The sequence below is a fragment of the Boleophthalmus pectinirostris genome, unplaced genomic scaffold (assembly GCF_026225935.1).
Source record: "Boleophthalmus pectinirostris isolate CB_2022bp ecotype Guang Dong unplaced genomic scaffold, ASM2622593v1 HiC_scaffold_5, whole genome shotgun sequence".
Taxonomy (NCBI): domain Eukaryota; kingdom Metazoa; phylum Chordata; class Actinopteri; order Gobiiformes; family Gobiidae; genus Boleophthalmus; species Boleophthalmus pectinirostris.
The window spans coordinates 19,365,933-19,379,815 of record NW_026571404.1 but is presented as its reverse complement, the minus strand read 5'-3'; the positions used below and the strand labels follow the sequence as shown (position 1 = coordinate 19,379,815).

Here is a 13,883-nt window from a genome sequence, read left to right as displayed (position 1 = left end):
CTATTTTGTCTTTTTTCATTTGAACTTCTGGACACAAATTACCAATGAGGCCAGTCCAAATATATTCATCTCTGACATTGACTGCAGTCTCAATCATGTAGCTCTGTGATTTGAATGGGCACACCGCACACACCTCTGCCACGTTAACCCTCGGGGACTTAACCTACATCTGGTACCTGCACATCTCGCCACTTCCTCCTCCTCCGCACTCGCAAATAAAAGTGAAGGACGGAGATCGAGGGGGGTGAGTGAGTGGTCGGTCGAGACAGGTATAGTTTAAGAGAGAGAGAGGTGAGAGAGAGCATATTGATTCCTTGGTTCGCGTCGCTCTGCCCGTGAGTGCCGTGGTGTCAAGATCTCCCGCCAGGAAAAACAAATCACAGCACTCGTGTGATGGATGTGGCACTCCAGGATGCACCCGCTTTTGCCATCTGGACGGTCGACACTGTATATCAGAACCGCGCTTGGCAAATTAAATCTACATTTGGACTCTCTCCGCAGCTCCCCACACACAAACGCACCCAAAAGCACACAGCCCTGTACTCCACCACTACAAAGTCCTCTAATGGCTTTGATCTATCATTTCCAGGTCTATTATGTAAAAGACAACGCGTGTTCAGAATGTCCAAATGATGTTACACTTGCAGCAGAATTGTATTATAAGCAGCCAAATGGATGTGCAGGCCAAGTGACATCAACTTTAATTTTCCTATAAGAGCTGAGGGTAATCCAACTTACACGTTTGTTTAGACGCACAGTGAGGGAAGAAATCCACAAATACATTAACCTATAACCACCCTAATTAAATTAACCTTAGGCCGTACCTATTAATTTGTGCTTGTTAAGGGTGAATCCACATAATGATTCACTGTACAAGGGGTATGTCTATAATAAATGAATACTGTAGACATTTTATTGATCTAACTTTTCTGGTTCTGGTTCCACAGTAAAACACTGAGCATATGTTGACAAGCCATAGACTGTATATATAAATGTAAGGGTATAATGATATCCAAGTCTTATGATACAATATCATCACGGTATGAACCTCACGGTACGATATTTATTGCGATATTGAGGGAAAGCTCACGAATTGGGGGTGAGGCTCACGATTAGAGATGTAACAATACCCAAATCTCTCGCTACGATATTCTCACGATATACATCTCACGGTACGATATTTATTGTAATATTTTGTGGAGGCTAACACAACTGTTAATATGCTACTTTTTCCTCTTAAAATGCCTTGACAAGGCTTAGTCCAAAGAACTAAGACTTAAAAGTGCTTAGAACTGTTAGTTCTTCTTGTATTCTGCACTGAAATGGAGCAAAGGATCATGGTCTATGTAGTTCCCTGTGTCTTTTTTAAGCCATTACTGCACCATAATTCTTAATTTAAGCAAACAGATTTGTAATTAGATATATTTTGATGGTCCGCGATATTATTGTGAGATTTTTGACAATACAATATCACAATATTTCGGTAAATGGACATGCTACTGCACTGGTCCCCATGTTCCAAATAGGAAGTGTGCATGGGGGTCCTTCTGGGTCCATTATTTCTAGCTCCAATCGACTTAACATTGAAAAACTGTCACTCTTCTCTATAACTGCTGTAGTGAGCCTTGTTATTTGCGTCTTAAAATGTCCGTATTCACCCTCTCTACATGATCCTGGTGTTTTTGTCTCACTGTTTTGTCTGTAAATAAATGGAACTCAGCTCTATATTCGCTCCTATAACTGCTAGCCCTATGAGCTTCATTTGACTGGGGCCAAAGGCTATAGGTGACGTCATACTACCTAAGTCCACTTCTTTACACAGTCTATGTGACAACCAGGTGATGCCAGCAGGTCATTGCAGGTCAGATCTGTGCAGAGGCAATCCCACTCACTATAAGAATGCATGTTTTTTAAGGTATTTGTTTTAGCTTTAATCTGTTTAATGGCATATTGTGATAGTGGCCTACCATCCTCCAAGAAAGTTTAACCATTGTGCCTAAATTGAATCTGTATTAATATTGTATAGGAACCCAAATAAAAATATTGTTTATTTGTACTATTAAATTATTCAGATATGTCTAATTGTGTGTGCATAGTTATGTGTAGCTGTAGTTTTAAGTGGCTGCTAAGGCCTGGTCCCATCTCTGAAATTGTACTTGAGCCCAAATTGCGACTGTGCTTAAATGAAATGACCTTTAACGCAGAGCTGATCAAATGGCCCGAGGCAAGACTATACAGAAGAGCGCACTCTAATGTTTTACAGTGGGTTTCTCAGCGCCCTGTTTGCCCTTTCCCATTTGCACACAAAGGATCAAATAACTGTTTGGCGCTGCGTTAAGAGACTATTGTAACATTTCTACTACAGATTGCATTGCCTGTCCAACCAGTCCCTTCTGCTTTGTATAATAAGTACATCAAATAATCCTCATCCTCAGTCAGGACAAGACAAACAAAGTCTCTAATTTGTAGCGTGGGTTTCTCAAAGGCCAAAGACATGTCCTCCTGAAAAGTATTGTACACTTCAAATATATATTGCTTCTTTTACCCCAGATACTGATGAGTTTTGTGCTTTGCTGGTTTGTGTCTTCTGTGTCTTTATTATTTTATTTTACTTATAAGACATCTGATTATTTGTTTCTCTGATTGGTTAATCCAACTGTCAATCACGGACATTGAAGATCAGGAAGGTGAGATACAGTTCCAGACCCACACGCCTTGTAAATGCACGCAATGTAAATAATCTGACCACTGCAACAGATTTCAATTCAATTCATAGATTTTAAGATGCTTTATGTAAGAGCAGTCTTTTAAAAGTGATTGTCAAATGTTTCACACAAATTACCAACTGAAACAAAATTAAGTTTATGCACTTTTTAATAATTAATAATATTTAATAACAATGTAACAGAATGATGTAACCATATTTCATTTGACAATAATGCCTTGATGTGCACCATATAGCACTAACAGCTTGGAGAGACCCTGAGCACACTGGCCTCTGTTCCCCATGTGTAGCTCTTCCTCTCTAGCTGCTTGTCCTCTAAATGTCAGGGGGTGTGATGGTTCTAAACAGCCCCTTGAAGGGCGCTGCTCGGCCACACGCTGAGCCACAAATTGAGCATGTGACTTGACGATTGCACTGTGAACTTTCGCCCGATACGTTCTCCCATAATCGGATCTTGTTCCTATAAAGATGGTGTTGCCTGGACAGTGGAGGCGCAGCTGTTGTGTTTGACCGATAAACCCCCCCCTCTCTTGAAACTAACTCACCGGAGACAATTCCTAATATGGTCAACCTTGAGAAACATGAAGAAAGCAAGTGTTATTATGTAAACATTTTATCTTATGCTCACACATAATTGCATTATGATTGCAAAGACTTGTCATTGCATCTTATTAAATTTATGCAAAAAACATGTTTTTTTTTTTAAATATATATAGATTCCAGTAATGTCTTGTTTGTGTAAATTTGGATAATATATTTTACACAAGAAACCTCAATCCATTGTTGCATTAATCTGAACAAGGACTATTCCAAAAGACAGAAAAATAAGTTAAATGTACTAAAATCAAGGAGGAGTTTGTGTACCTGTGTACTTACATGTGGTTTTGGAACCACTGACCCAAATATCATCTCAACCACTTTCCACAACACAGCAGTGATTTAACATTCAATTACCTGTATGTCTTCAAAATAAACCTGGAGAACATATTTTGGTTATGCTCACAGCCATCTAAAGAGCTCCACAAATCACACTTGGTTGTCTCTTGGGTTCAGGAGGACAACGAGTGAAGTCTATAGAGTGTTGTTTAAACCTCCATGAGTACCACTTCAGCTGGACTTGGGCCTTGTTGAATCAGAGTCCCTGATGTTTGTTTGTGTTTTGTTGCAGACAACAGATGACCTGTTGGTGGCATCCGCAGAGTGTCCCAGTGACGATGAGGACATAGATCCGTGTGAGCCGAGCTCAGGTGGGTTAGGTTAGTCATCCTTTTCTTCTACTTTTCTGTCCCATTGTTCTGTATGTCCTATCCACCTGCACCGCACTCACTACACTCTGCACTGTTGAAACTACACTGTTAGAGCACATCTGAAGAAGCACAAAATACACATGTATCCTTATTTGCACTGTTGATCTAATAATGGAAATCTGACGCATAAGACCATGAAGAAATTTGCATTTATTTGTTTTTTATATAAAAGTTTCTGCCAGTTCACTAAGAACTTATGTAAAATGATCATTAAGAATTTAAAAGTCTAAGTTGTAGCGTTTTAAAAGAAGCTCACCCACTAGACCAGTATCATTAATTACCCCAGGGACATGCTCTTTTTAAAAAGCCATAGATTTTATGTAAAATGAAGTGGCTGAACTTTAGATAGTTTTATTTTTTTTACATTTGTAGTTGGATGCATTTTCCTATATACAAATGCATTGTCAGATCTTTGTTTGAATTTTTTTCAGTTTTTGGAAAAGCAGCTTATTTTTGTCAAAAGCACGTCTAAACATAAGTGTAGGCATTCATCGGGTGCTTCACGATTTCTTATTGTGACTGCGTTCATAAATCACATGTGGGGAGATGATTGAAACTCAGCAGTAATTATCACATCAGCATGACTCTGGCTCGTCGTGTGAGTGTGTGTACACCGCAGTGCACTGGTCCCTAATGTTGTTAATTAACTTCTTTTGCAAACAATAGTGGCTGTGTGAGGCACTCCTCTGAGGCCTGAGCTATGGAGCATATATCAGGTGCTTTTGTTCATCAAAAGCCCTTTGAACTGCTGCAAAGCTCTCACACATTTGAATAACAATAATGCAGACTGAATCCTGAATTAGATTTGGGGAACTCGCTTTGTCACATATTCAGATAAACCTGGGATGTTTGTTTTATGATGGTCCCAGTTAGAGCTGTGAATTGGCAACAACAACGCATATCATAATACACTTGCGCAATCATTTCACATTTAGAAAAACCTCTCTAAAATATAAAACAGGATAATCATCGGGAATGTACTTGTAGGGTAATTCTGTGCACTGCATAAACTACTTTACTACTGAACTTTTCACCATTCAAAAGATTAAATATTTGGGGGGATAACACTTAAAAATAACTACACATAATATACATAAAAAGGATCAACAAACTCATACTCAAAATGATTTCACAACACCTTAAAAGTAGTCACAAATCTTAAATTGTTAATCGCGATAGAAACTGTGCTAATATAACATCACTATGAAACACTATGAAAAAGTATTGTCAGCTAAAACTTTACCAAATCCACTTGTCTGTCTGTATGTACCACTCTATTACTCCTATAAGGGAGTCCATTCACCCTTTACCAACGCACAGGACTGTGAATAGAAAGACTTTCCAATGAGTTCTGGAGTGATGAGAAGTGCACAGAGCAATTAAGTGGAGACCCAGGGCCCCTCTCCATACAGACAGGCTATTGATCAGGCTGCGGTCATAAAGCTAGGCTAAATTAATGTCTGGCCCACAGCTAACACTATCAACTTCCTTTGCTTCCGGTTCCTCCAACATCAAACTGCGACATGTGCTCCTGTTAGCCACTGTTTTTTTCAAAGTTCTGGCATTTTTACTGATAACATTCACAATACTGTAGAATGGGACTACCTTATTTTCTAGCTGTTTATTTCACTGAATCCTGGGTTGTATGTAATTATTTGTGCTAGTCCTAAACCTCAACAAAACAGGGTTGTATTTAGAAAGACATCAGGCATAAATACCAAACACCAAAGCAGCATCAATCTCACTGGGTACATTTACATGGCCAGTAAAAATCTGAAAATGAGAATAACATGTGTGCACTAATCAAGTTTTAGAGTAAATTAGAAAGTTATATGAAAAATCCAATACATTTTAAATAACTCTTTTAATCTTTGTTTTTCCACATTTGCTAGTTAGTGTGTTCACATCTGCACAGGCTTTGACAAAGACATTTTTGCAAAAACAATTTGAAAGAAATCAGATTACTCACCTCACTGTTTACATGACATTTCAATAATCTGATAACTCCAGAAATCATATCATGATCACATTTTTGGTGTGCATTTTTGTAGCCAGTACAAACTAGAAACAAAACATAAATAATTGGATTTCAGACTGTATGTGTTTTGTAATATAATCTTCATGATATGTAATTGCCATATAACTTTACAAAAGCATATAAAGCAATGCCTTCCTTGTACCTACAATAGAAGCATTCTCATAAGGCCATATACTGTACATCACAATGGAATCAGAATAGCTGCTTCCCCTGCACATCTGCTCCCTGTGTCAAACCCCACACAGGATATGACTCTAACACCAGCATCTTGCATTAGGAGATGTTTTTGACAAGGGCATCTGCCAAAACATGAGCCGTGAACTGCCTGCTGCTCGGAGAGGCTCTTTCCCTGAGAGGAGTATCCCGCTCCTATGGGTGCTCTGTGACGGGGATATGACACCCGGCTGTGGGCTCCAGGGTGGCAGCTGTCTAACACCAAACACTGATTAATATCTACATTCACAACAGTTCACACACACAGCTCTGACACTTGCCGTTTCTACAGCACCAAATAGATCCACCGCCCCATAGAACTTTCTCACATTACTGCCCATTTGTCTTTATTCATATGAATGTATCAAGTTCTCTGCTGCGGTAAAACTGTGAAAGGACTGCATATTTCAAAATCATATATAATATCTATGAACTACAATTATCCAGGCATAGCATATTTAACACCAGATTTATATTTGTAGCACTTTGAATTTAATTGTACCCATTATCAATCTGGAATGGCTCCCGTCAATTTAGTTCAGGAGGAGGAGGGACTCTCAGCAGAGTTAACATGCTTGTACAATAAAACAATACAAGTTTTGGCTAATTTAAACATTAAAAGAGGGTTCAAACTGATTAGCTGTGAGCCATACAAGATGGATTCTCTTGAGTCTGTAAACCCAACCCTCACGACAACCCACCCAGAGCAAGGTTACGATATGAATAACTTATATTTGTTTTGCTGCTGTTGGTATCACTGTCAACAAGTGATACCAATATCAGTATTAATGCACTGTAGTAAATCTCACAAATTAACATTTCACTTTTGTGAAAAATGTTATGCAAAATGGTTAAAAGGGGCACACAGAGAGAGCGACAGTTTTAAAAACATATTCGTCGCAATTGAAATCTGGGTAAAAAAAAAATAAAAAGCCAAATATTCAGTTCTCTTATCTAACCTTTCTTTTTATATGTTTTTATATTTTTGACTTTGAGAAATCCATTCATCCAAGCCTTTTTATGTACTCTTCTTTGTGCATCTTGAAGTATCAATCAATAGGTTTGTACTAGGAAAGACTCTTTATTAAACCAACAAATCTATTTTAAACTAACGCTGCATACTAAGGCAGATGTTTTGGGATGATGACCCTGAAATGAAAAACCAAACAGAAACAGGTGGAGGAGCATAATTATTTGAACACATCTGTGCACTTTGCCTTTGCTCACAATAACATTTCTTTGTAGTATACTGTACAGCCATATCTGTTTTAGCTTGAACTTCTAACCCATCATGTCACTAGCTAAATAATCCCACGAGGTGTCACTTTTAAATGAGCTCAAGGTCATCCCTGGATAACCCGTGTACACTCCTCCGCTCTCTCCGGACCATAGTCAGAGTGACGTCTATCTGTCAAACTCACTTATTGCTTTGCATTATTCCCCTTAGCTCCAGAAAGCATGGGGCAAAACAGCACTACCAGAGCATCTTATCACCCCATAGGACTAAGATTAGATCACACTGCAGCAAATTGAATCCACTCCTTGGTTTTGGACGCCACTGGAGATGCACACGGCCCCTGATGCTGTAACACATATAATGGGCCAAGGCTGACAGTGAGCAGGGAGTCACTAGAAAACCTCTGTTGATTAAAAATAGCTTTGAAGACAATGATTACAGGAGAGTATTTTCATATATCTGTCTTTGCGATGCATAAGTACTTGAAGTGTTGAAGCTTAAAGTGACAATGTGTGAACTCATTCACCTTTTACAAAAGCTGGTGTTAAAACATTATGTTAAAATAAAATAGTGGGGATTTATGCAACAGCTCATACACTTGTCCAAGTAAAAGGTCCACAAGTCAGTTATACTTTTACACGGCAATAAATGAATAGAAAAGTATCTTAGTTATGTGTCAAAACAACTCTACTCACATAGTTGGCATATTGTTTTCTATTGTTAAAAGTCCTTTAATTAATACACAAATTATGTTTGCTGTGAGGTAGAGGTCTGCGCGGAGTAGAATTTTCCCGCTCTCGCCAGTGCCCGCAAAGAATTGTAATTTTCATTCCTGCTCCCTCCCGCATCTGCAATATCAAACATGGAGAAGCGGAAAGGAATTGTCTAAAACATGCACCAGATTAGACCACGTCCGCAAATTTAGGCTGCTTAAAATGTTTTTATTATGTCAAATGAAACATCCAGAACAAATGATGCATGATAGGCATACATTAATCACTATTTTACTTTTTACCTCATGTTTAGTTTGCTCCTGCACTGCACTGTTTTGCGTCAGGTGCAGGGCTCTGCTGTGAGGTTTTAGTCACATTAGAAGGTTGTTACGTCATCAAAAACATACCTGGAATTGTTTTGTTTCATTCACACATGTTTGAGTAACCCAGCATTATTAGTTTATCTACATCTCCAAAGCTCAAAATGCTCTGTTCCACCTTGTGATGTCATGAAGCAGTAGTTTTCAAATTAAGAGCTAACTTTTACCTTTTGTTCAGTAGAAATTAACAATTCTAGGTCTTAAATTATCCAAATGATTCCATTGACGGTGTATGAACTTGAAAAACACAATGGAGCACTTCCTGTATCACCACATATCACAAGGTGGAATAGAGTTTCTGTTTGAAAGAAGAACTCCCAAATATGTAGCTTTAATATGCTTTTTTTTTTTGTTACACATGTGTGAATGAAACAAAACACAACTCCGGGTATGTTTTTGATGAGGAAATAAGATTATAATATAGATCAGAAATTAGCGTAATATGAGACCTTTAACCTATAGGGAAAAGTATAAAAGTGTCTCGACTCTATACATATTGAAGCACCTTGACGTATATAATATTACCACTCTTGATAAATAATTCATTAAAACCTACCACCGCTTTCTATAGTTGTTTCTTATCATAAATTTACATTAAAATACATTACCAAACTACAACAAAGGTCACATAACCCAAGAAAAAGTTAGAAAAATATTCCCCAGTTTAGTTTCAAGTGTTGACCAATCAGCCGAGTGTTAATACAAGTGATGGCTTTGGTGTGTGGAAATAGACTCAAATATGACTGGTGCTGATTACCAAGTAGCACCGAGGCTTTCTGCGCTGACGCTAATGGAACAGGTTGGTGCGGCGCGGCATGGGGTCAGTTGGACCTCATTTCTGGAGCCTCGTGTGGGCGTGTGGGGGGGGGGGCAGCTCGTGTACACTGACCCCAATCAAGGTTACATACAGCCAGTGCCTTTGAAGTCTGTCATTGGTATGGGACTGATGTGGTGGTCTACTGCCTGCTTTCACATGTTGGGTTAAATTGCGACTATAAAAAAAATGTAAGATTATTGTTATTACTAAGTCATAAGAGGTAGAGTAGCAATATACATTGCATTTATAACAGGTCTGAACTGTAACTTGGCCTGGTGGCGTCACCTGTTTGTCTCTGTAGGAGTAAATAAGTCTGATGCCACATTTTGGAACATTCTGGGCAAAGCAATAACATCTCCTAGAAAACAAAATGAACTTAATTGAACTTCACTTCAAATTCTTGATTAAAACATAATTCGCAATACAACACTATTTGCTGATCTTAAGCTGTCTGAAAAGTTGCATAAGAACATTTAATTCAAACATGAAGTCATAATCAGATTTACTAAGAACGCAGAAGAACTGTTTGAAATGTGAAAATCAGTGCTTAATGGAGTATTTAGGACCTTTTCCTTCTAAGAATACAATTTTGCAAATATATTGGAGGCTGTAACCACACTTTGTCATCATAGATTCTTCAGCTACTCCCAGTGCACACGGTGAGACAAGACAAACTGACAGGAAGGACTAGCTAACATCGTTTCTGAGACAGATTCATGTAAATTGCATTTTGCTTATGTAACTTGCTTAACACTGTCCACACTGTACATTGTCCATAGCTGCTGGGATCCACTCCATTCCCTTTAACTCCGATAAGAATAAGCAGAGGACGATAAATGAACACACATGTTTTTCAAACCAGCTTGAATCTGATATATCCGTGTTTTTCCCCTACCCCACAGCGCACCGACCCGTAATATCATCTTGCATAGCCCAGGAAGCTGTGACAGGATGTTTGTCTTTTTATATGTTTACACACTGATTTTTCCTCTCTCATTAATTATGTAACACACAGTCATATGAAATCTGATTTGTATGGGATTTGCTTCTCAAATGCACCAGCGGCAGTATAGCAGCACAGCGGTCCCAGTTGAGAACTACAACATCTTAACATTTCGCAAATAATCTCTCTATCCCCTTCTTTATTCCTGGGTCTGTGATTGTGGATAGCCCATAGGCAGGTTAAGGTTAATCATCTGCAGTTTTCCTCTCTCCTCTCCTCTTCTCCTCTGTCCTCAAGCGATGGCATTAGCAGCTAGTAATGTGTTTGACATTTGGTTTTAATAGACTTAATTTATGGGCGGGGAAACAGTACAAAAAGTAAACCAATGAATCACACTGCAAATACATGTGGTGTTTAACCCGATGGCAATGCACCCAGGGGAATAAAAAATGAGAGCAAATTATTGTTTTAAAAGTAGAAGTGAGAGTAATGAAATATTAAGAGCTCCGCGCAGGCTTAAGAGGTCACAGCCCACGTTTAATAGGTTATTCAATCACACGCAGCAGGAAGTCACTGAGCCTTTTGCTGCTTTTCTCAACACAGGGGAAGGGACCAGGCACCAGCACGGCCAATATCTGGGACTACAGGTGAACTCTCCCACTCAAGAATAGTGGTCATTCAGTGAGCGGACGGACGGATTCAATTCAGTGTGATCAATGAGAGTTCTTGTCAGTTCAAAAATTCCGACATTCTTTTGACCTTGACTATTTTCCTCAAAAATATGAAAGAATAGAAGGAGCTCTGCATTGGCATTGTGCGCTTACTCACCAAGGATTATTCATCAAGGTTTTTCTACAACATCCGATTTTAAATAAAGTGCGTTCTTAGAGAAAACAGGATTTCACACTCGCTGTCACTGGCTCTGTTCACTGATCCCTCCATATTTCTATTTTCAATTATTTTTATTTTCTCTGCACACATCACATGGCACGCTGACAGTGATGATAACACAATGTGTCTGTGTGGAGACTAAGTAGGGCATGAAAGATTTTGCTCTGCTAAAAACAGAAAATGGCAGACAGCCATAGGTCACTTACGATAATTATGTGGAAAAAGATAGGATTGTAGAGTGCCGGTGACTAAGTGGTTGAAATCACATCATATTTATTTATTTTTGCAGATATTTGAGTTGCTAAACTGTTAAGTTTTGATGTTTTTTTATTCAGTTACACTTCTTTCCACTTCAGATTGCAGATTTGTTGTCCTGGTTTGTGGTTGTATTTCTACTGGGCCTATCCACATGAAACAAAAAGTGGCACAAACATCAATGTCTTCTCTATCAGTATAAATAAACCAATTTTTTTTAATAATAGCTTCAGAAAGTGGTGCCATTATTAAACTCCAAAGAAGTGATTTATGTCAGATGAAACCAATAAAATCAATATGGATTAATGTGGAGCTAATCCTTAACAAATACTGAGGATTTTGGATATTTCTACCAAAAAAACTGTAAATGAAATTATGTCATCATCCATTTCTACATCATGAATCCAACCCACTGAAGATTTGTTTAATACCCAAATTCTTCGAAACCAACACTGTACTTTATATAGCAGATAAGGAGCAATTTAGAAACTAACTCATGCATGTCTTTGAACAGCTAAAAGAGGCTGTGTACTTGGCTAGACCCCGCAGTGACACAGGCAGTACACCCAAGCCACATTCTTTCTACTACGCTTACCTTTGTGAAAATTAAGCACAAAGAATAAAACAGATCTGAAATCATTATAACAGATCCATGACCCTTTTTCTCCATCTGAACTTCCAACTTGTGCTCTCCATGCCGACTAAGCTTAGCCTTCTTTCTTTTATCTTTCCATTTTTAGCAGATCCCCGCAGGCCAAAGCTTAAACAGTACCATGCCTCTCAGTGAACTAAATCAAACACCTTTTAAAGAGACAGTACCAGGAGTTGATTTCATGCTCACTCAGGCCTCAGTTCATCACAAGAGAGCACAGAGCAGCACACACATGAACGCAGACATCTCACATACAGGGGGCCACATCACATCTCATGGACACGTGTGTAATTAGATAAGGAGGAGAGTGAAATAAGTGTTTGGGCTGATGTACTGACCTGTCTACAGTCTGAGCTGCAGTTCAGTGATGCCTCTGACACTCGTGATTATAAAAGTGGAGATGAGAATCCAGCAGACGGGACGGGATCACACTAATCTGCCTGAATAACAGTCAAGTGTCACTGAGTCGGCCTGGGTCGCTATAGAAAAACAAGAGTGGACAACAATGAGCTACAATACAGTTTTGAGAGAAGTAGATTCAGAGCATAGTTACCCCTCCATCCAGATATAGCCCTAGTAAAGTCATTGAAATATAAGTATACATAATAACAGTCATTTTATATGCTATACACAAAGTACAAGAACATATTCATCACTTTTTTCCCCCTCATACTGTGCAGCCCTTACAAGAGGTTTAAAGGCAGTTGGTTATTGTTCCCATCTCTTCCTAGGTACATGAGATTGTAGGAAACAAGAGTGTTGTGAACAGGAATAAGTGTTTTTAAAGTAACAGTACTTTTCCTGGGGTATAACATGAAAATTGTGCTCATATGCCATAATCGGTGTATCATTCAGTCATTTGTTTTTCAAAATAAAACCAAAAATAAGGAAACAAAAAAACAACAATTTTCTTCTTTATTTTTCTCTAAAACCAAAGTGAAAAAAACTGATAACGATTTGCCTTTTTTCAGTGTAAATGAATAATGGAAAAAACAGATAACGTTTGTTTCCCATTTCCAACACTCCTGGTTCAGTTCTGGTTTAGTCCTGGTTCAGTCCTGGTTCAGTTCTGGTTCAATCCTGAGACCAGGACTGAGACCAGGACTGAGACCAAGACCAGGATCGGAACTGAGACCGGGATCAGACCAGGACCAGACCAGGACCAGACCAGGACTGAGACTGGGACCAGACTGGGACTGAAACCAGGACTGCCCCTGGTTTAGACCTGGCTTAGACCTGGTTTAATCCTGTTTTGTCCTGCTTCAGTCTGTATGCGGTGAAAAAGTCCAGCATTGCAGTTTAAGTCACAGAAACGGTAAACTTTTTTCTTTTTTTTTCATTTTGGTTTTGGAGGCAAATAATGAAGAAAATTGTTGTTTTTTCATGTTCTTATTTTTGGTTTTATTTTGAAAAACGAATGAACGAATGATACATGGATTTGCCTGGTTTGTGATTCATATATTGTCATTTCAAAGTTGAATCTGGCCATTTGCTTGGATACACTTTTCTCCTCCATCTCCTCCCATTGGTCAGCTTATGTCATGTCTGAGTGAATGACATATTGATATAACCACTCACAGTGAGGTGTGAACTTTCAGTAGCACCTTTAGTTACCTCTTCAAGGCAATATACAATGACTGGGTGTAGATGAATTGTGAAAGAATCAATACAGTAAAAAAAAAAAAAAAAAAATCACACCACTGTAATCCATA

At 38.6% G+C, this 13,883-nt stretch overlaps 1 protein-coding gene across 25 annotated transcripts in view; it reads left to right on the top strand.

The window, feature by feature from the left end:
* The window catches only part of LOC110156860 (neurexin-1a), a 319,412-nt gene that overhangs the window by 297,066 nt on the left and 8,463 nt on the right, over positions 1-13,883 (top strand). For 12 of the 25 annotated variants that reach the window (XM_055162536.1, XM_055162527.1, XM_055162533.1 and 9 more), the window contains one exon: positions 3,894-3,981. In XM_055162536.1, the coding sequence (XP_055018511.1) occupies positions 3,894-3,981 (88 nt within the window). Of the gene's footprint in view, positions 1-3,863; positions 3,982-8,711; positions 8,735-13,883 lie in introns of all 25 variants that reach the window. The other 13 variants (XM_055162538.1, XM_055162534.1, XM_055162535.1 and 10 more) reach the window with 3 other exon arrangements.